This window comes from Lepidothrix coronata, unplaced genomic scaffold, assembly GCF_001604755.1.
Source record: "Lepidothrix coronata isolate B3197 unplaced genomic scaffold, Lepidothrix_coronata-1.0 Scaffold76, whole genome shotgun sequence".
Lineage (NCBI taxonomy): Eukaryota > Metazoa > Chordata > Aves > Passeriformes > Pipridae > Lepidothrix > Lepidothrix coronata.
In genome coordinates, this window is record NW_016690256.1 from 1,342,456 (window position 1) to 1,368,800 (window position 26,345).

General features: G+C 37.3%; 1 protein-coding gene across 4 annotated transcripts in view; it reads right to left on the reverse strand.

The window, feature by feature from the left end:
* The window catches only part of LOC108499617 (putative N-acetylated-alpha-linked acidic dipeptidase), a 30,466-nt gene continuing 4,121 nt past the window's right edge, over window positions 1-26,345 (reverse strand). For 2 of the 4 annotated variants that reach the window (XM_017819664.1, XM_017819665.1), the window contains exons 3-19: window positions 25,693-25,879; window positions 24,838-24,939; window positions 22,813-22,938; window positions 20,734-20,920; window positions 19,590-19,683; window positions 17,545-17,643; window positions 14,638-14,723; window positions 13,521-13,640; window positions 12,064-12,146; window positions 11,727-11,790; window positions 10,860-10,927; window positions 8,796-8,887; window positions 7,880-7,970; window positions 7,298-7,562; window positions 6,422-6,503; window positions 5,008-5,100; window positions 1-3,989 (exon numbers count right to left, since the gene is read on the reverse strand). In XM_017819664.1, the coding sequence (XP_017675153.1) occupies window positions 3,800-3,989; window positions 5,008-5,100; window positions 6,422-6,503; window positions 7,298-7,562; window positions 7,880-7,970; window positions 8,796-8,887; window positions 10,860-10,927; window positions 11,727-11,790; window positions 12,064-12,146; window positions 13,521-13,640; window positions 14,638-14,723; window positions 17,545-17,643; window positions 19,590-19,683; window positions 20,734-20,920; window positions 22,813-22,938; window positions 24,838-24,939; window positions 25,693-25,879 (2,029 nt within the window). In that variant the 3' untranslated portion in view covers window positions 1-3,799. Of the gene's footprint in view, window positions 3,990-5,007; window positions 5,101-6,421; window positions 6,504-7,297; window positions 7,563-7,879; window positions 7,971-8,795; window positions 8,888-10,859; window positions 10,928-11,726; window positions 11,791-12,063; window positions 12,147-13,520; window positions 13,641-14,637; window positions 14,724-17,544; window positions 17,644-18,979; window positions 19,010-19,589; window positions 19,684-20,733; window positions 20,921-22,812; window positions 22,939-24,837; window positions 24,940-25,692; window positions 25,880-26,345 lie in introns of those variants that run through there. The other 2 variants (XR_001875603.1, XM_017819666.1) reach the window with 2 other exon arrangements.

Consider the following 26,345-nt stretch of genomic DNA (forward strand, 5'->3'; position numbering starts at 1 on the left):
TGTTTGAAATGTATTTATTTCTATGCCTACATCTTTTTAAATTGACAAGGGCATTAGCAATGCTGAGGTTGAATAACAGCAGCAACAAGGTGGCTTCTATCACTTAAAATACAGTCCTAATATTAGTTATTAGTTGTGATATGTTCTTACATGCCATGGATTGGCCACAGGTGGAGTATATTATGTTACAATTAAATGCAATATAACATACAGTGTAAATCTGTCTTCAACCACATACCCTCCACAAAGGACAGGGACAGGAAATAAGATGACAAAGGTCATGGGTTGAAATAAAGACAAGGACATTGCTTGTCAATTACCATTATAAGCAAACCAGATTCCATTTAGGGATAAATAATTTCATTTACTACAAATTAAAATAGACTTGGATAGTGAGAAACAAAGACAAAAATTTAAACAACATCTTCTCCCCCACTGCATCCATTTTTTTAGCTTAACCTTCACTCCCAACTCCTCTATGCCAGAGTTGCCATATATGACTGTCATGTGAAAAGGGGAGATTTCCTTGTCCCTTGCTGTGGGGAGTTTTCCTTGACTCTCAGTGTTTTATTCGTCTGTCAGTTCCCCAGGAAAGCTGAGACCCTTGTGCTCAACTAGTCTGTCAGCATCCAATCATGGGGACCCTTCACTGAACAGTCCTGCTGGATTGGAGGGCAGTTTGACTGACTTATTCAGGGAAATACACCAACAGCATAAAGGAGACCCCTCAGCAGGTCTTCCCACCTTATTCAAGTGTGTTACCTACTGCTGGCAGCTGCCAGCACCCGTGAAGGACTCACGGTGATGGGTTATGGAATTATGCTCTTTATTAATACAAAATTATGGTTCGAAGACTGACGGTGATATTACCTGATGCAAGAATGTATTCAAAGCAATACATAGACAAGGCTTAATCCCAAATAAAAGTATTCAGTGCACATAGAGTGTGGTTCTTACCCAATAGGTGTCCCTATGGCAGAGAAAATAGGTTCGCACATCGACTGATCCCAGCAGTTACAATGGAGTCTTCCCTAACTTTTTGCTCACACTGAGAGTGAAAACAAGCCTCATGTTCAGCTGAAGCTATCAGAACTTGCAGGTAGTTACACGTGTTCTACTTAGTCAAAATATGTAAATCCCTAGTAAAATAGAAAAGCTCAAAGAATGGCAAGGATACACATGCCAGATGCAAAACTACCATGCATGTGTGTGTTGAATACATAATTATGCTATGCAGCCAATTAGTAAAGCCAGTAATAGTGCATAAAAACACATAACATACAGGAAAAATGGCAGGGCTTGTAAATTGTAGGTTGTAGCTGCTCAGCAACTGCGTCCTAAAGCTTAACATTTGCAGCAAGAAAGACGTGCTACTTGATTGCGTTGCCTGACCTATTGTTTGACTAAAGGTTGAACTTGTAGCTTGAGAATTCAAAGGGCCCTGGTTTGTGGGAAAGGCAGCCCTGGCAGGAAAAATGGCAACAGGGGAATGCTCAACTGCTATTTCAAATCAGTAGTTTCCTTCTGACTCTGCCAGTTGCACAGACCCCTGAACTCTCTCACGGCCTCTACAGTCTTCCTATCAGTTTAAAATGGTAGTAGATGTTGATGCTTTGAGTCAGAGTCTTTGTTATCTTGAACTTCATGAGTCCATTATCAGATTCCAGCTAAAATAAAATTTACATTGCTGGCAGCTGACAAGTCCAGATTGCAAACTTTGACTCTTTCTTCTACAAGAGGAATTCAGAAATCATTCAGTGAGGTCAACAGACTTTCCAGCCAAAGTAACATTGACATTGCTGGTTTCATGAAAGCAAGGATTCATTTTAATACAGGTATAATTTCTTCCTTTTCCACACATGAGTATGTTTTAATTTCATTTGATTTACATACTTAGTGCACAGGATGATCATTGTATGGAGTTATTTGGAAAACCTGAACAGTATCCAATTTGTGATCATATGATAGCAATACTTTCTTAAAAAAAAACACTGCTCCTTTTTCACTTCACTTCACTTCTTCCAGATTCTTTAATTTAATTGATCTCACACTCAGGGATCGAGTTAGGTAGCATCTATGCCCCTGAGATATCTTGGCAGATCTAACAAAAAATACATTGGCTTAAAAAGGAGCTATTCCTGTATCTGGCCTGTCCTTACTAAACTCCTTCAAAGCATACACTTCCATGCTCATGTGGCTAGTTCAGATGGTTTTTTTGAGCTCCAAGAATCAAAGTACAGCTAAAAAGTTTGCAAGAACTTATTAACACTGCTTTTAATGCATATTACTTATTATTTAACCATTATTCTCCACCTGTCTGCTTTGAATGCATATTATTTATTTAACCATTGTTCTCCACTTGTCTGGCAGGAATCAGATGTCTCTATTTGTTGACAAATGTCAGTTGGCCTGATTTTGTTCATAAATGTGAAATATGACCCTTACTTCTTTGTATTATTCTAGTAACTGAGTCATGTGAAATTACATTTCTCAGTGCATATGCAACTACTCTTTCATTTTATGCTTTCTGCTTAGAAGTCATAATCCTAGTGACATACATAGGAAAAGGACAGCTGCATATGCATCCATGCATATATTTTGACATATGGCTTGCATAGCTGACTAAAAATCAGGTAGCTTCAGTAATTAGCTACATAGGCTTTGGCATTTGCTGTCCAGTTATGACACCAGCTATTTTTGCCTTGAATAGCCTTTGACGAATGGAGCTCCAGTGGCTATATCTAGACTCCATAGAAGACTGACAGCAAGAAATTATCTAGGGAGTAGAATGTTTTTATCACACAAAATATTAGCTGTGCAAGAGGTTAATAATCCTCCAGGGCAGAATGTCGGATGAAGGGATTTGATTTTCTGAGTCTTCTCTGTCTGATCTCAGTTGCCTCACTGTGATCTTTCAAGCAGTCCATCATAAGAGTAAGCAGCACACCAAAATCAGAAATAGAGACTTTACAAAATGGCAATAATTTTGTATCCTTTCAAACTAAGGACATGATGAATTTTTTTTTGCTTCTAATTGTCTTCATATTAAAAACAACTTTATATGGACAAGGCATAGCAAAGGTAGATTTTGGATAAAAGAAGGTCATCTTCTCAAAAGACATTTTGTGAGATGACTATATGTCTGCCTTGTTTTTACTCCAGTGACTAGAAAGCTTCTTGCTTAAATTTATTTGCAAACAGATTCAAGGTTCAGCATGTGAGAAGAAGAATGTCATGGATGAGTATTCTGGGCTGGCTGCCCAAAACTTGTTATGATCGTTATACATCCCGCAAATGGTATGTCACAGTTTTCCCATTTTCATACATGAGTCTTTGAGTAAAAGGAGGGCTGAAATGTCTGTCTTGGAGTAGAATGATACAATCCCAAGGAAAATAATAAAAAGTCAACAACAAAATTATAAACTGATAGAAACATGAAATTAATTCTGTTTTCCTGACGCACTATGAAAACTGCTATAATAATCAAGCTAGCAAAATTCAAAGCTCTGAAAATAAATCCAGTGGTTAGCAATTCTTAAAATACAAAGCTGAGAGAAAACCTGAAACTTTTTCACTCTCACTTCAGAAGATATCTAAATCCAGAGCTCTCGGAATGGAGTACGTTACCTTGTTAACATTGCTAAATGCATTCCACTTGGGTATATTATTTGCAAAGAACAAGATTTTTTTTATTTTGTGTTCTTTATAATAATCCTCTTAGAGTTTTTCAATGATCCATTTTTAAAACTTCTTGCAAAATTCTGTATTTTGTCTTCACTGATGATTATGTTGTTGATATTTAAGCTACTTCTTTCAGTGTTTCTGCTGCTGCCTGTACAGTGAAGGCTGCAATGGAAATTTGCCTCTTCACTTCTTCCCAGGCTTCACGTTGATCAGCTTTGTTTTCGATATCAAACATGGCATCATAGATTCCTGGGAAAGATTCTCCTGCATACTTGTTATGGCTGCTTGGAGCAAAGATAACATGTCTGCAGGGAAGATGACGGGAAAAATAGCAATATTCTGCATTAGAAAAATAAAACATACAATTTTTTGGATAAAACTAGTCTGTTTCTATACCATCTGTTAAACTCTTGACACTTAGGATGTAAATAAATAAGATTATTGCAGCAATAGTAGCTATAGTCTATGAAGCAAGAAACTAACATAAGCTACATTATGCCATGTGAATTCCAGAACTTTATAGCTACTTGAGATAAAATTGAGTCAAATATTTTCCTTTCCCTCATTTTAGATGAAATTAAAAGATTAAAAAAAAGCCAGCTGATTTTCTCAAAGATATACACAGTCTCCAACAGATACAGGTATGCTTTGAGATAGGAAAGCCAATGCTTTGACTGTTCTCGACATATTTTTAATCATAAGCTATGAGAGGTACAAGGATTGTAGATCTTAATTTCTCCTTCTGCAATTAGTTTTTAGTGGAATTTTTTAGTGGAAAGATTACTGTTCTGAATTATGCAGACTGGTAAAAGGATCAAAAACCTAGACTTGATCTGACTGCCTCTCAAATAAGATTTACTTCTTGAACTGGATGAGAGGACCACAGAATTCCCTTCACTGCTGTTGTAACGCTGCCCTCCACACTGCATTTGCTAGCATGACTGTTCTCTTATAATTGATCAAATTGCAGTACTTGAATTATACAGTATTTCACTTTCAAATAATAAGAACTTCCTATAGACTCTTTACCACTAAAATTACTTTAAATGAGTCCAGGGCTTAACTTTAGATCTGTTTAGAAGCCAGTGAAGTCAATAGAAATGATCTGAATAGGTTTCCAACAAGACTCTTCCTCATTCTGTATAATGTATCTCACTGAAGTTTTCCCCAGTATTGTTTTCCCTTTTTAACCTTATTTGTTCTGTTTAATCTACTTTTACTGTGTTGAATAAAATCATTATAACTCTATTTAGAGACCTGTGAATCTTAACAGAATTCTTATAGGGTATTCCAGGAGGAAAGTGAAAAGTAATCATTTCTCACCTATAAAACGGCCTTCCAGGTAATCCAAGAGGATCGATAAAAGCCCTTTCCAGAAACATGAGCTGATCATTTAGTGATCTGACAGCAAGTAGGCTAAAAAGAAAAAAGGACTATGTTAGCTACAGACTGACTTGCTCTTAGTCCTGTGCCCCAGCATTCACCTCTCTGGATTTATGAAAGGCAGTGTTCTATACTAACAGTGTTTCTACACTAACACTGTCCAGAGAATTATGTCTTCGATTTTAGGCAACAGATCCACGATGTTGAACTTAAAGAGTAGCCCAAAAAAGCCCATGTCAGCTAACCTGCAAAGAAGAATTATGCTGATCTATTGTGAGACAGTTTGGTTCACAACCTGAAAGTCTCTTAAAGTTGTTTTTAAAGGCCAAGTAATAATGTCAAAGAAGACAATTTCAGGTATTTTCTCTCATGTTGCATCTTACTCCCTTATCTCCTTTCCATGAGGATACTTAAGCAGACCGTTCTCTTCTTTTGTACAAAAGTTTTCTAAAGACCCTATTTCCCACAAAGCCAGCCAGCCACAAATTACTTCAATAAAATCTCATTTGTTGCAAAATCACAACATCTGAAAAAAAGTAACCTTGTGATGTTAGAACCAACTCTTGAGTCATCCAGGAATTGTGATTTTTTGATGGTAGATTTTAAATTCCCTAGAGCAGAGACCATCTGTGTGTGTGTACTTTGAATAGCTCTGAGCATACTACTGATGCTTAACAAATAAAAGAATCATGAAGGTTATACCGAAAATATGTGGGCTCGGTAGTTTACACAGAACTTATTGTAGAGCTTTGAAGGCATTCATCAATAAAAAATGGTAAAATTTATACCACCATAAGCCTGGAGTAACTCTATTACCATCAATAAATTTTTTTCAAGTTTACAGTGGTGCAAACTGAAACTAAAACTGGTTAGTTGAATTAAAACTTAGATTTAGGCCATCCACCAATAAAACCATTTTGAAAATGTCACATACATGTCACATGTCATAAATGTCATCTTTTACATAAGAAATTATTGTTAACTCATCTTGAAAGGTGCTGCCATTAAAAAGATGGCTTTTATTCTCAGTTAGTGTTCCATAAGGGTAAGCATATGGCTAGATTAGATTCTTCCCAAGAATTGTAACATACACATATGTATATACAAAACGAAGCTTGGTTTGTCATTCTGGGCATGGCCTACAAGGAATAAATTACAAATTAAGTCAAATGCAAATTAAGCCTTTTGGCATAGGTGGTACATAAAACTTCTTGATAGCTCATCAAAAAGCTTGCCTCAAATACAGCTTCTTTTATATCTTTTTTCCATTAAGTGGTACCAAGTGACTGTGTCCTCTGAGCTCAGAGAACTACATGCAGCATTTTACTGGAAAAAAAAAAGGAGTTAAACTTACTTATTGATATCTATTTGTTGCAGTCTCTCATGAAAGCTAGCAGCATTTTCTGTAAAATTCTTCACAGCTGAAAAGAGAGCATCTGGAGGGAGCAGGAAGGAAGCAATTACCTTCATATTCTGAAGACATAATTTAACAAATAACATTCTACAAATTAAAGCTTTATCTTTCACTGTAATCATGATCTATTAAGTGTCGGTGAAGGAAAATCAGATGACCCCGTATTCCTACATTAAAAAATATGTAATTCTGTGTTAAAACCTGCCTTAGAGACAGTATAAATTCGCACTTTTGTGACTATTGTTTATTATTTGCTACTTGAAGAATATAAAGAAATATCCTGGATTGTGGACTGCCAGAACCAGACTGCTCATAAGTCTGAGATTTTATAAACCCCAACAACCTGTGTTTTACTGTTATGTCCCTCCATACAGACAGAGTATATGTGTGGGTGTGTGTGCATGTGCATGCACGTAGCTGATATTGGTCATTAGCAGCTAAATCCTAAACTGAATACAATATTATGTTGTCAATAAAACAGAGGCTTCTGAGGCAGAGAATTATCCAGCACTAGAAGCTGCAAAGCAGTATGATTATTTTTAAGGAACCAAGACAATGATACATTGTTGTCAACATTGGTGGATCATACACAGGTCAAAGCACATGTAACTGTGAGTGTCAGCTCTATTGGGCAGTGGCATATTCTCTACACAGGCATACTAGTGACAAAATATTCACATTTCAAATTCTTGGAGGGTGTGGCTCTTGTTTTATTTACTGTTCATACAGCACAAAGTAAATACCAGGCCATGACTAAGACATACATTACTATACTAGCATTAATGGAGGAGGAGCGTGATGAAAGACTGTACGTACCAAAGGATACGTTGTATGTTGCCAGTTCATCTTCATGATTCCTTGACAAATTATAGATGATGTGAGCATAGTTGCTCACAGCTGACGCATAATCTCTGCAGTCAAAAGGAAGCACAACAGAGTTGGCCAATTCAAACACCAGCCCTCCCCGTACCTGAGCTACTGTCAGATGATTTTTGAAAGTGGGATCATAGAACTGCTCCACAATTTCATAGGTTTCATAGACACTGTGGTAAACTGGATAGCTGCTATATTTTTCTATGTTCTGAAACAAAAATACCAAAACAAAACAAGACTATTATTCAGCTATGGATACTTCAGTGTGGCTTGTAAACATTTGCTGTGGGATTCAAGGTACAGTAAAGTTAAATTCTTAAAGTCAAGTTTGTCTGATACCAAGTTGAACATTCTTATTTATTACATATTTGTATTGAGGTAGCACATAGAGTTCTAGTAATTAGATACCATTCTGACACACTAAACTGAACTAGCCCAAAAAGCTGGCAGTTTAAATGGTTCCACTACAGGTGATGTTATTGAGGCAGTTACTGGGGAGACTAAATTACAAAGACACAGACTTACCCAATTTTTACTGTAACGTGCTCTGCCTGAAGCGATGCCAAGACGTTGAAAAAAGACTTCAAAGTCATTGCCAGAACCCAGTTTATTTATTCTTTTAACAAGAAAGAGGAAAATACCTTGAGTGACAATACTTAAAGTATAATTTTTGTTTGCTTCCAAGTACTGTGTCAATTATTTATTCAGCAGTCCGTCACTATACACTACACAGTCTTTTCCTAGTATGCTCCTTTTGTCACTACCCATGAATTGCCTCTGACCCCCACATTACATGCATCACATCAGTTGCATTCTTGGAATAGCAAAGTAATCATTCTCAGGGTCAGAAATATCCAGCTCTCAGGAGGAGAATTTCACTCACTGTCTTTTATCACTGACAAGAATCAATGACCTTCCTCCTGCTGAACTTCCACTATCCTAAGCTCTCAACTGAGAGAAATCACAGAAGTATCAGCATGGCTTCATAGAATAAAATCAGTCATTGAGATTCCATAGACACCCCCTGGTAAATTTGAAGGACTGTGTTGTAAAAATCCTGCCTAACGTGCCCCCCAGCCACCCAAATTCAGAGGCCTTCCAGGAGACTGGAAGCAAACGCAAGGGAAAGCTGCTGAGTTAGCATCTTGTGTGCCTGCCACTGGCTTGTGCATACTGCTCTTATTTGTCTAAATCTCTATAAACTACAAGAACACTTTTCATATATAAAGCCTTCTGTTCATCAACAAAGGCAGGTTTGCAACACTATTGTACAGTAGCATACCTAGCAATAGCAATCAATAAAACTCTGAAATTCATACCAGCTCAGAAACACACCATTTCTTTTAAGCACTCAGCTTTTCAAATGGGTATTTCTTTAAAACCCACATTATACAAGTTATAATAACGTTTGGTATATAATTTATGTTCTTTTGTCACTGACCTGGGGACCTCTTTATATTCTCTTGATGGATTTTTTTTATACCAGCTCTCATAAAGAGATTTTCCTTCAAAACCCTCATCAGGACTTGGTATCTAGAAAAAGACAAAGGGTACAATTTTAAATGTTACCAAGCAACAAACCAACAACCTGTCCTCACACAAAAGACTTTGGGCAATGACTAAGTCACAGTCATAAGTCCCTCAACCTTTCTTCCTTTCCATTTTAACATTTCAGATGCATAGCATTCTCCAGAGGGATGATTTATTTTCTAAAACATAAGTAATTTTAGATGAAAGAAAACACAAGGAAAGGAAAACATTTCAGGTCAATATTTACACTCTGATGTTTCTTTATGAGATTTTCAGTTATTTAATTTGAATATTCAACAAAACAATCCCTCACAGAACAAATCTTCTGGCTTTACTTGGGAAAGAAATTTCAATTTTGTCTTACTTTAATTCAAAACTGTTTCTACCTCATTTTAGTTCACAAAAATTATGTTTATGAATGCAGAAGCAACCTTAGAAGGGAAAAGTGCACAGTACCTGGTGTTTATGTCATCATAGCTGCTAGAGAGGTATATAAATCACAATTATCCTAAAGCTCATTCCTATCACTCTGACTACTTTGAAGGTAACTGAGCATCATCTTTCCTTTGTATCAGTGTAATGCTGAGGTTTTATTATCTTGAATCTATTAAAGATTATTAATATCTCTTCTACTATTAATATATATAAACTACCTAAAAATAGGAACCAAATTAAAACTAATATATTTGGAGTTGTGTCTGTTAAGCTAATTGTTTGTACAACAGTTATAAGACTTTTTACCAGATTAACTTTGCATGGGATCACATGGGACATGCTTCCTGATCAGCATTCTCTTCAGACACCAGCTACCAACAAGCTGTGGTTATATGCATTCATCAGCCTCTGTTGTTGCTTCCCAGCTTGAGGAAGGGTTATGCAATGCAACCATTTTCACCGGTATTTAGGTCAACATTCTAATGATGGCTCTTGCTGTCCAAACTGAGACCCTACTGACCTGATTTTCTGACAGTTCTGAAGACTTGCATTTAGCACAGGTTACCATGGGAACTGCAGGTGATCAGCTCTTCTGCAGTTTATGACAGAAATACCTTTATCTGGGCACTTGATTTTAACAGTTACATTTTAGTTGTTGTACTTTAATTGCCAGAAAATTACTATAATGATTTACTACCTTTTCTTTACTTTTGTAGTAGTCTAATGCCAGTTTCAAGAGACAATTAATTATCAACGCTAGAAAAGCCAGATGACTAAATATATACAGCAGACAAAGACAGATAAAGTAGATTTATAGAATATATATAGTAGATGAATGTATATTATATATGCATTTAAACACACAAAAAGACCAATTAAATGTTCATTGTTTAATATAGTTGAACAGGAAAAACACCCCAGAAACAAAATGACAGCTTCTAAGACCCACTCCCAAAGCAAGGAACATCTTACATGTAAGATGGTGAGGCTATTTCCTAGAGAGAAAGGTCCCTACCTATTAAGAGAAAGGTCCCTACCTCTTAATTTTATATGCCACACAAATATGTGTGAGAGCATCATGGTCAGTGCCAATGAATAACTAACAGGGTACACTGAAGCTGAGCACACCGACCAAACCTGGCATGTCATATCAAAAACAATACAGTAGTAGGACTAATTTCTTCCCCTGCCTAAAGGGGGTCAGAGTCTCCCATTACCATGAGCACTCTAGTAGTTGATCTGGGCAGCCAGGTTTGTGCTTATTTCTGTCCTCTCTTTCACAGCATTCTTTCATTCTTTTGTTCATAGAAGGAATGCTTTCACAGAAGTGGCAAAATCCCTTAATCCCAAATAGCTAATAATTTAAAGATATAAGCTTGAAATCCCCTTGGCCCTTCTGGGAAAAAGCTCCAATTATTTAGCTATTGACCTAAAAGGGATACTGCAGCCAAAGAAATATCTGACACCACATTTTATAGACAGAGCTCCATCAACTGAGTGAGCACTGAACATACTGGCTAAAAATTTCAAGTGATATTACCTCTTTAGTCAGACTGTACACCAGACTGTACATCAGTGGTGTGCAATCCACTCGCAGTGTGTAGTTTCCTGAAAAACAGGAAAAATATTTATTTGAAGAAGGAACTTCCACTCAGCTGAAACCTCATGCCATTATTTGTTAATAAGTAAGGGACTGGAGAGCTACAGTATTAATGAGGAGCAAGCTGAGAATCATAGAATCATAGAATCAACTAGGTTGGAAAAGACCTCCAAGATCATCAAGTCCAACCCTTGATCCAACACCACCGTGGTTACTAGACCATGGCACTAAATACCACATCCAGTCTCGTCTGAAAAACCTCCAGGGATGGTGAATCCACCAATTCCCTGGGCAGCCCATTCCAATGTCTGATTACTCTCTCTGTAAAAAATGTTTTCCTAATATTCAATCTAAACCTCCCCTGGCCCAGCGTAAGACCATGCCCTCTTGTCCTACTGCTGGTTGCCTGGGAGAAGAGTCTTCCTGTGATCTTGTCAGTGCATTTGTATTGGTTATGATGAATTTCAGCCCAGCTTTTGAAGAAATTCTTCAGAGTTTTTCTTATGTCCCTGTGATTATTATGCATGTTATAAGAGGAGAAGCTGACTCTGAAGAGTTGCCATAGAACTCAGGGCCACAACACTTTTTGTCCCTCCCTATGACTTCCCAAATAGTGTAGCTACTGTAAGGGAAAAAACAGGAGTATTTGAAGGATACTTTATGATCCCAGGTGACAGTTTCTCCCCATATCCACTTCTGAATTAATGCAACAAAATGATCACATTGAAGGTCTAATGAATCTCCAGGCAAAATCCCTCCCGGTCATACCATCACTATTTCTATAAAATGCAAGTCTAAACCATGTACCTTCAACTGAAGAATCTGCATTGATATAAGCCACTCCTCGTGCTTGCAATACTTTGGCATTTTCCTATGAAAAAGAAAAAAGGAAGAAAATGCTAACAAACTTTTTTCCCACAGAACTCTTTTCCCACTCACAAAACAAACAGCTGTTTCATAGAAAGACATCATATACTACATGGAGCAGTACATATACATTCAAAAGGAAACTAAAGAAAGAAAGAAAGAGAGAATGTGTGTGCAAGGAAAAGAGGGGGAAGGAGGAAAGAAGTGCTGCTTTCTAGTACAGATTTCTCAAAGAGCAAACATCATGCACATTTCTTTTTGAACACTACTGATTTACCTCAGCCCACTCTGTTGATCCTAACAAGCCAAATTCCTCTGCGTCCCAGCTTGCAAATATCACTGTTCTCCTTGGTCTCCATCCTGCACAATGAAAGACCATGAAAACTATATTAACAAAACAAAGGCTGTTTTTTGCATGATAACTAATGTGAAAACAAATGCCAGTTTGGGGGGGGGTCTCATCTTGTATCACGATCTGTGGGGAAAGAGATATGTTTAAGGAATTTTAACATCAACTTCAGTAACCTAACATAATAATGATTCGTTATTGTAGCAATCTCACCTCTACTTCAATATTGTGCCAATGTATTCTTTCTTGTCTCTCAGTTTAATTTCAAGAAAATTTTCTAAAATTTAAAACTCTGACCAAGGAAAAATAATGTGTTGTGCACAAATTCTTGAAAGAAAGATTTTCTACTCTTTTTGCTCTGTTCAGTTTAGTATACATTGTATACCAGTGTCTACTTTGACAGAAAAGTGGCATGTTTTCATATCTATTACTGAATTTCTTTGACTTGTCTTCCAAATGCCAGATTTTAAAACCTAAGGAATTCCCTGTAACTTTGAAAGATCACCCTCAAAAGAAAGATCTTTCACTTGAAGTTCTGCATCTGATTTAAACTCAGGACAAATAGAATAGGCTCTATTGCCCCACCTCTGTATCTCAGCCCGAAGTTTTCTTTGAAGCTACTGGAAACTTTTCATCTGTTATTTCCTTTCTTTTTTAATTTTTAATTTTTTTTCCAGTTTGAATTCCAAAGACAGCTTCCCCTGATATCCAATAACCAGGAGAAATGGAATGAAAACTAAATGTCAATAAGCTTTAAGAGTAATGTGTAGGCAAGGAACGCTTCTCTAGCACGGTATTTGCATTGTCAGAGTTTCTTTCCATGGAATGTCAGGTAAGGAGACAGCATTTGCTCTGACAGGAGCAGAAACTTGGTGTAGTTGACATTTGTTCCTATTCTAACGCAACTGAGCAGGAGGTATTTTTAATCATTACCTCCTACTACGTTTGCACAGCTCATTCTCTGTATTAGACAGACATCCTTTATTTATTCTTGAGTCTGTCTGTAAGCCACAGTTAAGTGCTGAGAAAGCTCTCAGTGTTGCCTTCATGAAGCCTTTATCAGTCCATGACTGAATCAGTTTTATAAGACCATTGAAACATCCAGTCTGACCATCCCCAAATACACAGTAATCAATTGTACCTGAACATCATGTTTATTTCAGCATTTCCCATTTTGTGTTTTCTTTCCCTCTGGGTGTACTTCTTTTGAGCAGAAGTACCTCTCATATAACAAAGCTGTAACTGGAATTAGATAACATCTACAGAGCAGCATGGTTTATTCTAGACATCGGTGAGATAGACGTGTTTAATTTTAAGCATATGTTTAAATCTCCGTGAAATCAATAGGCACTGCTGAGAGCAGTTACTTTGATGAGCTTTATTACCTTCCTTTTTCAGTTTTCCAAAGCTCCTCACAATCTCATGAACCACAGCTGCCCCACTCTGAGGATCAATGCCACCAAATACCCACGAGTCACGGTGGCCTCCCAGGATGACATATCTGTCTGGAGAAATTATTTTGGAGGTTTGCTTAAGAAAACTTTTTTCTTGCCATAGAGCTGTTAATTTGAAGTAATTCTTTTCCATATATGTATCAGGCAACAGAGATTAATAATTTGTAATATACATGACAGAAAGGCAAAACACATTTTAAATCTCCAAAGACATTTTTCTGTATTTTTCAGTCAATGCTAGAGAATTTGTCAAGTAGAATAACTGAATCCCACAAGACTAAAACCTCTTAAATTCCATAGCATTACTTCTATTATTAGAAATACTGCAGCTTTTCTCTAAAGATAGAAGCATCTTTCCGCATTTTACAGTAGCATGTTTCATGGTGAAGCTGATCCACTAATTATATCTGTACAGCACACAAATTCAAAACATTAGGGTGTGCTGAATGCAGTATTTCTCTGAATTTATATAATCAATCATAAAAAGTGTTGTTCAAATCATGACAGAGATGTGATTATTAAGATCAAAGTCAGAATAGATCTCTGTGCCACTATAATATGGTTAACAGTTGTGTTTCAGGCACAAGGTGAGTGCTGCAGTTACAAGATAAATGCTGTTATCATCATCCTAGGGATATCTATCCATCTGGGGGTTTTTTGAGTATAAAATCACACTGGTTACAAGAGACTATAGGACAGACAAAAAGTCAATAGTGGTGGATATAGTCTCTTCAGATGGAATGCAAAATCCGTTCCTGTGTTTAGTACGGAAGAATATCCACTTAAGAATATTCTTCCAATTGCAAAGTTATTTGCCTGAAGACAAATATTTTCCATATTAGACTCTCCCTTGAAAATCAGCATTCACAGTGAAAGTTCTGACATACCCTGAACCATATGAAAGCTGGTGCAATAAACATTTCAACACCAATGACCATGTAGTGCGATATTTCAGAGAAAACTATATTCTTCACATCCCCCTTGTAACTGTGAAGTGTATGTAGAGGTCACTTCTCACTCACATTATGCTGAAGACAAATCATTTTACCTGGTTCCACTGTGCCTCTGATAGTACCAATCACGTTGTAAATCCTTCTTACTTCGTTGTTGTTATGAATGTGCATTTTCACCTTTCTAGTGTATTGGGAAGAAAATACAAAGAGAAAAATCCACCAGATTAGACAATAAAACATCCTGACACCTTTCAAAAGTATAAATATGAATGATAAGGAAAGTATTTTGACCAACTTTAACCTCTATTAAACTAAGGTAGGTCTGAAAATATTTCAGTGGAGTTTTTTTTCTGGATTTATACCTGTGCAAATGAGAAGAGCATTCAGCCCTTGATAGCTATGTAATATTTCTAATGTCAATAAGATTTATACAGACAAGCAGGATCAGAACCCCAAATTCAAAGATTTTTTGCTAGCAGTTAATTTTTAAATTTAGAAGAGTGAAAGAAAAATGAAAACCATCTAATGCTGAAAAGGTAAATAGTTCCAGTATTCTAGAGGTTGGTGCAAATCAGAACTGACTGACTCCATTGCTGGGTTTAACCTCAGCCAGCAACCAAGCCCCGCATAGCTGCTTGTTGCCACCAGCAGGATCAGGGAGAGAATTGGAAGGGTAAAAGCCAGAAAACTCAGGTGTTGAGATAAAGACAGTTTAATAGGGGAAGCAAAAGCCATGCATACAAGCAAAGCAAAACAAGAAATCAATTCACTGCTTCCCAGAGGCAGGCAGGTGTTCAGCCATCTCCATGACAGCAGGGCCCCATCGTGTGTAGCAGTTACTTGGGAAGACAAATGCCATCACTACAAATGTTCCTCCCCCTTCCTCCTTCTTCCCCCCACTTTATATACTGAGCATGATGCCATACGGTGTTGTCATGGTTTGAGATGGCCTCCCCGGGAGTCAGGGGCTCAGAGGTGATCGGGTGCCAGGGCAGTGTTCCCTGGAGAGCCAATCACCACTCGTCTTGTTCTCTTCTGCTCAAAATCATATATACACCGCACCGGAAGCTGTTGCCATATCTCTCTGTTGGTGTCTGCTGTGTGTAGGCGTAGAAGGCCAGGGGGTGGCTGGGCTCCTTCTTCCCCCCTCTGGGGGAGGCAGGGGAGCCCTGCGGCCCCCCAACTCTGCCTAGGCCAGAGTTAGAGACAGCATTGGAGTGAGTGAGTGTTTGTGAGGGACTCACAAAACAACTGGTAAGCAAGGAGCGAGAGGCAGGTCTTGCGGCCAGGCCCTCTTCTTCCCCCCTTTGCAGCCAGGCTGCAGAAGGGGGCTGTTTTTCTCTCTCACTGTTTAAGTGGGAGTGGATGCAAGGCTTAGTATTGAAGCTGAGCCAAGAGACGGGCCAGAGGAGGCTCGATTGCCAGAAGAAACAGTTGTGATTCGTTGTAACATGTTGGAAGAACTTCAGGCAAGAATTGGAGATGGGTCAAAGAGCTCAGGAGTTGCCCTGCTGAGGTTTTGACTGGGGGCAGCCGAAAACTGACTCAGAGGATGCTTGATAAGCTGAACTACACTGCAGCAGCCTACGAACTGAGGTATGAGACTGAGAAAGAGAGATCACACAACAGAAATGACACAGGACCGAGGAGAAAGGACTCAGAGCTACCTTCTTGAACTTCATAAGAAGAAGGGACTTCGGCAAACAGCTGAAGGTTGGTTGGGGGGGAGTGTTCAGGGGCCCCGAACACTCCCACAAGAGAGAGACTGCATTACATATCAGCCTTGAAAGGCTTTTCCTGGACTAGAGTAAAAGGGAGAAGTTTCGAAGGGACTGATAAAAGTGTAATATATATATATATATATAGTTGCCTTTAGTTTGTATAGTATTTATTTGTGTAAATAAATGTATATACTTCCCCCTTCCCCTATAGAAGCCTCTGGCCTGAAAGTTTTCTCTTCGGTGTTGGGATAAATTGTGGGAAGGGGTGGAGGGAAGCCTGGAAATTGGGTTCTGGATTTCTAATGTGGCTGAAACTACCACAGGTATGGAATATCCCTTTGGTCAGTTGGGGTCACCTGTCCCGGCTGTGTCTCCTCTCAATTTCCCCTGCACCCCCAATCTCCTCAACGGTGTGGCAGTACAGAAAGCAGAAGAGGTCTTGGTTCTGTGCAAGCACTACTCAGCAATGACAAAAACATCTCTATTATCAACCTTGTGTTCATAACAAATCCAAAACACAGCCTCATACCAACCACTGTGAAGAAAATTACCCCAGTCAAAACCACCACACTTCAGCACAGTCAATACTGCTGTGGCACCTCAGGCAGCAGAAAATCAGACAACCAGTTGCATCAGGAGACTTAATCTACAACATCAAGAGCTGTTTACCTGTAACACAGCTGGAGGTGCAACAACTCAGCCTAAAGAGTTCATATGAAGTTCAGTATGAACAACAGTCATATGAAGTTCATATGGAGTCAAACACTTTATAACAAGTCAGTACATTGTACTCAGACAATATGGAAACACCTGGACTTTAGTCCTAAACTGTAATTACTAATTTAGTTTAAAAACAATCTGAAGCAATAAAAATGATGTTGCAATTTAAGCTCTTCTGGAAAACCTAACTTGTAGGTTAATACTGTTTTATATAAGTCAATAGGTAAGAGCAGAAGCTAGACTCATGTGAATTTAAAAAAGACAACAAAAGTTCTCAAAAAAAAAAAAAATCAGTCTTAACAAATAGTTTGTCAAAGGCTAGATGCTTTTCAAAGGAAACTGATTCAAGACTAGCTGGAAACCAAAGCAAGTAGGTCATATCCATCCAGTCAAGATGTAAATGTACTGAAGCTTTGCACTGACAGTATTTCAGCCAAAGAAATTGTCAAAATCAAGGGAATGATGCAAATAAACCCAATACTCCATCTTTGGTCAAATTCTATTGCTCTACCTGTCTTTTCTCTGATCCCAAGCATACTTTACTTAGGAAACAAAACTGACCTTGTAGAATAACTTGTTGTGAAACCAGGACCAACATTGTAAGATACATTCAAATTTCCTTTCCAGCTACTATCAGGTGGTGCATGTCCTCCCATATTACTATTATGAAAAAAAAAATCATTATTAGTTACAGAAATCTTACAACAGCACCAAACACAAATGAAGAAACAGAAATCACACTTTGTTAGGTCCCATCCACACAAAAACCACAGTGCATACAAACTGCATCTTTGGTCCCTGGAACATTCTAGTATCTTGAACTGCATTTGCATTTGAATTAGCAGAGAGCAACTTGGGCCATTCTAACAATTTAACGGCATAGACAGTTGTCTTCCAGTGCCTACCCCTGGACACTGCTTAATCCAGTAGCATAGGCAGAGTTGATGTGTGTCAAAGATGGCTAACATTGAAGAAATGTGATCTTATTCCATTGTCAAAGGCAATGTTTTCCCTGTTAACACAACTGGGAATGCAGTAATTCAGTGGATCGCAATCACCCAGACGTATTCACCTAAAGGACTTATATTTTTGACATGGACTTGTGAGAAACAAAGAAAATATTAAAAAGTATGATGGGTGTTCTGTTCTTAGAAAGTAAAATATATTTATTGTAAAAGAAAGCATATCTTTTACTGTAAATGCATGCTTCGGTCAAGCTTTATTCCATAGAACACTACAGCATGTCTTCAAGTCCTCAGTAAATTTTTTATATAAAAATATGATAGCAGAAATAACAAGAAGTTATGATGTCTCAAGACAAATGTGAAAAAAAAGTATTTTTAAAAGATTTAGATTTCATTCATAATTATTAAAAACAAGTTCCAGAATTATTTACAATTTATTGAAGAGAAATATCTAGCTACATCATATTTATACATATTAATCTGCTCTACCACTACTAGTTGGCAGTGGATAAAAGAGGTTTTTTAACTTATACCTTTCTCATTATGAGCAGTTATCTTAATAAAAGTGATAATAGGAATGTTTTAAAGAAAAGAGCATTTGGAGATATATTAGTCCCTAGAAGTTTGGAAGGAAATAGGAAAAACATTAGGACAGTGTTAATGAACATCAGGTATCCAAAACTACCAAAGACAGTAAAATTCTGCCTCCTATAAAAATAAATAGCTTCAATACTTCAGGAGAAATCTGCATAGAGAACCAAGACAGATTTTTTTTTTCTGACTTGGTACTCAAACAGAGGCATCAAACTGAGCAGAATGACTGCTCATGTGATGTAAAACTCCTGTACAAACACATACCCAAGATTATATTCACTTATTGCCCTAAACACTTATCCATCATACTGTTGCCAACCCTGACATTTCCTGCTTTGCCACTCTACAGTTGACATAGATGATTACTGCTACATTTTCTAGGGGAATGATACACTTTCTAACTCAATCACATCTTAGGGGTTTTTTACTGAACTTACTTGGTTTGCTGAAATAATTATGGATTTTAATGCTGTCCACCAGCAAGTTGGTAGCCTGTCTCCATGCCACTTGCCCACTTAGTAAGTAAACTTACATGCAGATGTCTATTAAATCCCCTATGAAACTCCTGAGTTTCCTCAGTGTGCTTATACTAGTTCACCACCATCATATTTAAACAACATAACACACCTGATGAGAGAAAGCATACACTTTCATTTAATAGAGGACAGTACAGATACTGTCCCATCAAACATTCATGGCAAGTACTTCCCTGGACAAATGAATTACTTAATTTCTGATCTTTTTCACATGACAGGTCAGCCTCGAAAATTTTTACCTTTATTCAAACTGAGAGGCACTTTATAACTCCAGCATACTTGACTGACCATAATATATTACAAATGGTCCTTTCCAGATCACTCTGCATATATCTGATATGTAGCAATAAATAACACATTTACCTCCTACAGAGAACTTAATAAGAAACAAAACATATTTCAACAGCTACAGGAGGAGCACAGTACAAAAGTCTTTCCTCTCTTTTCAAATACTCCCATAACTTTCAAAATACAGTCTTCTTAAAATTGTTCATGTCACCCATGCACTTACCGCAGTAATGACTCTGCATCGTAATAGCCAATAGGATGAACTGGAATTTTTGGGAGACCTACACCACTGATTTTGTCTAATCGGTAGGTGTATTCTGAAAGCAAAAGACAAATATTTTCATATTTGCAACTCTCAGAAGGAATCTGTACAGTTCATAGCACCATCCTAACGCTGGAGTCGGGGATAATCTTTTTACTTTCCTGGATATAGGACTGCCATTAATTGCATGTTTTTAGAGAGATACTAATGAAGGTTTTCCCATAGTGTTAATTTTTTGTGTTGAAACCCTTTTGCACAGAAGTTCAGACTAAGCTAAAGATAAAGAATAAAAGCAAAGAGGGAGTCCTTAGTCTGATGCTTGGAACATTCTGCTGGAAACTAAAACAAATTTGCCAGTTGATAACAAGTTGCAGATAAAATCATATACACTGGACTACTGAATATTCTGGTTTGCTGTTTTTGTGAACAAAATGAAATCTAGGTTTTATTCTGACAAAGCTCAAACAGAAATCATGGTATTTTACAAATGAGAAACTTAATTTTTACAATGTGGACAAAAGCATATATAGAAAAGAATAGTTTCCTCTTTAATACAACATTCACAGGGACCCTTTTTGAGAGAAGAAAACAGGGATTCATCTATGAGATCAGTGACTCTAGCATGAGGAACGAGGAATCTTCCCTATGGTCTGCTCTGCTGTGCTGCTCTTGTGAACATGTATCCCCTTCCAGCTCAAGTTCTGCTGGCTAGAGGCAACATTGCCCATCATTTAAGGACCCCTTTTCCTGAGGTGACTGCCTCTCTTAGATATGCTGTCTCAAGTGCTGGCATGAACGGCTCTTAATGAATTTTAGTCAAAATGGTCTGGTTTAGGTGATAAATGAAAAAACTTAGGCACAGCTCAAGCAGCTAAGGAGGCATAAGATTAAGGTAATGAATATAGGTGAGCACTCTATGGTTTTGCTTAACGTTCCCTCACTTCCTCTCATGCACCACTTACAGAGTTGGCCTACTGACATGTAACCCAAACAAAGCAACAAAGACTAAGAAAAAGAGTGTTTTGTTACAAGGGAAAGAACATCCCCACCCCCTGCCTTTCCTGATATCAGACCCTCAGAGCATGCCTTCTCTAGAGTCACTCACCTTTTGCAGGATAACCTGGTGTCAGAGGATCTCCTGCCCCATTCAGGTTTAATACATTGCCACGCTGGGCTCCTCCACCTGGAAGATTCCAGCCATTTGGATAGGGGTCTACTCCTGGGGCACAGTAGTCAGCCGGGTCAGAGTACAGAATAATTCCCATGGCACCTGCCAATTCAGCATTCTTCACCTGCAAAGCACATCTCTGGTCCCTATCCAGTCCTTTATAGATTGACCACAGAGTTCAAGGGGTAAAAGAAAGTATTATAAATTACAGTGATTTTTCCTCAGGGTCTTTTACAGTGCTTGGTTTAAGTAAAGTCTCATGCCATAAAATTTCCTGAAAAATATATATGCAGATATCAGGTTCCATATGAAAATAAGAGGTTTGCTGTTGCTTTGACTTTTAGTTAGGAGATAACATCAATGACATAGAAAACATCCTTTACAGTATTGCTACATAACCTGAGTTTGCATTCTGTCATCCAGGCCAATACAATCAACTGACTATTGAAATGTACACATCATGGATGGGAAAAACTGTATCACATCTATACAACCATATCTTTCAGTTAGGCTTCTATTTATCTTATTTACCTAAATGATCTTCTGAATGTATCTCAGGTTTCAGACTATAGAGGAAGATTATTACTGGAGAGCTTAAAACTGTCTTTGGCTGTGAACAAGACTAACTCCAGAGTGCATAGTTTATTATGGAAAAAGGACTGACCTGCATGCTGTTTTAAAAGAGTTCTCGTGTGACTTTATTATTGTATAATATATGTCATTCTGACATCCCAATCTGGTTTGCCACTAGATATGACAGTGATGGATAGTGACTGAGTGACAACTAATCTTCAACAGTTTTAAATTTGGGTATTTAATTCAGAAACACCACAGCTCTCTTTTTTTCCCTTTTTTTATTTTAAGGAAATACAGTACTTGCCTTCATCATCTATCTTATTCTTGCACACCATTAGGAAGTTGAGAAATGACAGTATAGTTCTCCAGATTTTATACAGGCTATCAAATTCTCCAGTATATAAACAATCATAAGAAATACTACTGTAAGAATGAACATATCCCTTTGTGTCAATGAGGGCATATAATTTCCAAACCACAGGAAAACTGCCCCTCTAGATATTAGTAACTCTGAGATATTTGTGCTTCATTTTAAGAAAAGATTCATAGATAGTAATATCCTTCAATTTTTAGGTGATATTACTTTTAGGCATGGTAAACAATTTAGTGAAAATATTATCTGACCCAGAATATGAGTTATATGTCACTTTTCACTGGTGAAAATGGTATGTACGTAAACCAGTGAGTTATCTACTTAGAAGCTTCACACAAGATTAGTCAACAGCATATAATACGAAATGGCATTCCAGTGAGGAGATTCAGTGTTTGATATCCTTAGGTAACTGACAAATACAGACTATAGTCCTGCTCAAATTAGGGTCAAACTAATTGTTGTACAAGAAACAAATACACATAAAATAGACTCTCTTCTTACATTCCTGTTGAGGAAAAAAACTTGAGTGTATGCCTGAAGTATGCAAAGGATTATGTCCTTTACTATCAGGTCATGGAAATCTGCAGAAAACTGTAGTTTAAAAATATTTCTATGACAGGGATATTGAATAACCAAATACACAATTTAAAATAGCCTCCATATAGTTATAGTCTCTGCCCAGTGTACAGAAACCATTATAAAGAAATACAATATAGACATTTTAGACAACAGCTGAACCAATAGGGAAGAACAGGCTGGTTCAGAATTCAAATGTATTACAATGTATACAACGTATAACAATGTTAGTGATATTTTGGAACAATTTATAAAATGCAAAGCCATATAAAAATATGAAACACTTTCCAACTTATTTAATTTTATCCTAGAAATGTATTACACACATATGAAATACATATTTGCTATCTTTTACTAAAACATCATCTTTGAACACAGCTCTATGAAAACTCAGTTACACTAAAATCTACAGAACTCTTTAGGTAAGTGTTTCAGTCTCTTGAAAACAAGCGAAGGGCAGCACAAGTAACACTTTTATATACAGGAATTACCTTATTTCCTCTGAAGATCTTCCCATATCTGGCAATAACAATCTTTCCTGTACAGTTAATTCCCATTACACGTTCTAACTTAAAGAAGTCCTCGGTGCGGCCATAATTCACGTACACTAACTCACCCTGAAAGAAAAAGGCAGAATTTGAAATAATACTGTCAAAGAGCATGTCAAAAGGAGGATGTGATCTTGTAAGATTATAAATTTGGAACAATGATCTCCAGGACTGGCTCTAGCATGAATTCTTTGATTGTGAGGCAACTAGGTAGGCAAGTGACTTTTAATAGACTCCTACCATCCAAAGCTGTCAGACTTTGTGCACAACTGAGAATATTCACATACGACTTCTGCTTAAATGCTCAAAGTGAGGCATTTACTTCTCTTCACAGTCTGTTTAAAACTGGAGTCAGTCTTGGATAGCTAGAGGTATTTTGGACACAGACACCACGGTAAAGATCAATTTTATTTTATGCAATAGAGTTCACAGATTAGTTTTAGTTTTTAGTAGAATGGGTTTTAACATAAAATAGAGAAACCGGCCTGGAAAAACTCAGAAGAGTCATGGATCCACCGAGTGTTCCCACTGCTGAGTTATATACATGCTCCCTCCTGTGCTGTTCACAGTACAGATGCAGACAACAGCTCACTGGAGAATGCTATTCCTAACAGTGCTAGCTAAGTACCTGAATCTTTGTCAAACTATTATGTAATAAAGTGAACATAAACATCATATTTTGAAAAGACAATCTGCCTTTAGGTATTGTTTTCATCAGAAACAAAGTTCATATATTTAATTCAAATAAAATCATTTTCTAAAGAAGGAAGATGAAGCTTTCTAAATTTTTTTTTATCATTTCCCATATCTAATCACTTACTGTAGCTCTCCACAAACTAAATAAAGCAGTGAGGTTGTTCTATCTTTCTTCAGGAATATGTTATGATAAAAGGTCAAAACCTATGAATTTTATCTTACATTATGTTCCGAAATTCCCATTGCAATTCTTGAAACACTCATTGCTCCTATATCCTAGGGTACAGATTATCTGCCTGGTTCTCCAGCATCCTTTGAGTATCTGAGGCAAATGAATACAGGATACTTTTTGTTTTCTGAACTTGGGCAGCTTATTAACAAACTTTAGAAAGTACACGACTGATATACACTGGGTTGTGTGAGTAGAAGCATTAGCAGGTTTCCAAGTCAGATCGAACTTTAAAGCAGAAACTGGAGCAGATGACCTCAGAGAGTTCTGCCAACCTAAATTATTCTATTTTCAGACAGGAAAAATATTAAGAACAACAACAAAAAATTCTAATCTTACAAAATATTAATTGAAATACCCTAATGATCATAGGTCAGAAAATTCCTATTACACAGGCCAGCTTTATGAAAGAAAGTCCATCAGCTGGTACCACCGGTACAAGAAAATAGGATTAGCATTAAATTCAGACCACAGCAACACTTTTATAGCCAGAAAAGCTAACAAAAGCCTTTCTCAAGCATTCTCAACACTGTGCAGCTATACCTGTCAGTGTAAGTCTTGGGCAAGCAGCATTTTGAAAGTGAGGTTTGGCTCATTGCCTGTGTAAATATAACAGTCTATTTGTTTACCGAGATGGAAAATAATGCATAGTTACAGAAATGCTTGGGGAAGCTTATAGCAGCTGATATTAAATATTTATTATCATATTTTTAAGGAAAAGGAAAAATAAAATCCAGTTCTGATACAAACTAGAGAAAAAAATTAAACATACGTATGACCATCTAATTTGAACATTGTTCCATTGCGATAATCCCAAAAACATCAGAGCTAGGTCATATTTCCTACTGGTGATATGTCAGATTTTGAACTAAAGCCTAAGGAATTTCACACTGTTCTGTGTTGCTATCTGCAATTCTGTGCTATGCTACTCTTTTCTATTTCTATTATTTCTAATTCTGTCTCTGATTCTTTTTCTACTTCTCTTCCTACTTCTATTTCTCTTTCTGCTTCTACTTTTGTTTCTTTCACTCTTCTACTGTTACCTCAGGCATTCCTTGGGCTGAAAACGCACTGTAGGGTGGCACCACATCTCTAACAGCTTCATATCCTGGAGGAGGAGGCTCAGATAATGATGTGTTGAAAATCTAATGGGAAAGAAGAAAAGGAATAACATAAACCAGGTGATATGGAAAAAAAGAAAAATTCAGACACATTTCACAAGTACTTGCAGTTTAAAGGACTCTGATTTTAGAGCTCTACATGAGGAGTGACCAAAACTTTAGCAAACACTGGGCAGCCTTTTCAGTAGGCAAGTTCAAGGTGTGATCTTACAAATCCCATCCGCATTCTTCACACAGAGTCCTGCGTAAATGAACACAGGGTCCCTTAAAGCGGTTTCAGATCATAGTGGTAAAAATGCTTGCATTCTGCTCATCCCTGGAGCTTCTACATGCACTAGAGCTATTCTATAATGAACTCATGTCTCTTGTGATTTGAGGCCTAAACGCTAATCTTGCAGAAACTGAATTTAGCACAATCATCAATACTCTATAATGAATCAATGCAAAGAATGGTGCTGACCATGGTTTCTCTCCTCTTTCCTAAATAACAGAAAAATTTTAAAACAATTGACTCACATGAAGTAATTCTCTTACATAATTCACGTTTAATCAATATATGTCAGTATGCTATATGAATCAGAGTAAATATTAGTATTCCTAGCACATATATTATGAAACAAAGATGCTAACTATAAAAGCAAACTGGAACCCCCAGTTTCCGTGTGCTTTGTATCAGGCCCAATATTAACTGAACAGAGGACAGCTTTCCCTCACAGTCTTCCCAGGTGTATGATGGTGATTTTGTTCCCTGGTTGGAAAAACTGGTGTTTTCTGTACCTCATTTCCATGCTCATCAATTATTGAGATGTAGTTGGGCTTAGTGTCATCAGGGTAAGAGAGTAAGACATCATAATGAACTAACTGAACAGAATCCAAACCAAACGTCTTCCACGCAGCTTGGACTTGCTGTGCCAGATGCATATTCTCCTTTGTTCCTGCTAGATGAGGAAGCTGTGTAAAATTGCTAGAGAAAAAGAAAGAAACAATCAGGTCAGGTATTGCAGCTTATAATCAGAACTCCTCTTAGCCTAGCTCAAAATAAACCCTCTAGAGATGATCAGATATACCCAGGTTAAATAAGGACCAAGGCTTCTCTGTTTCTACACTTTTGCCTTTATAATACATAAATTGAGGTAAAGGGTTTCAGGCTGTCCAAAGCTAGCACAGGTATTTGTATCTTCCTTGCAGCATGGTTTAGCAAGAATGGTGTGATGGCACCAGATACAGGGTCTTGTCCTTTCTTTACTCCTTGTCTTCTGAGTAACATTAGGCCTGTGCACTCCTATACACAATGAGACTTTCATCGTGAAGTGATAAAAGAAATAAGTATAATTATCTTTGTGTATTCAACCTAGAAATGTACATAATTACTCTGATCCTTACCTGCAATTAACTGGATATTCTCCTTGGATACCACTATTTTAATTAAT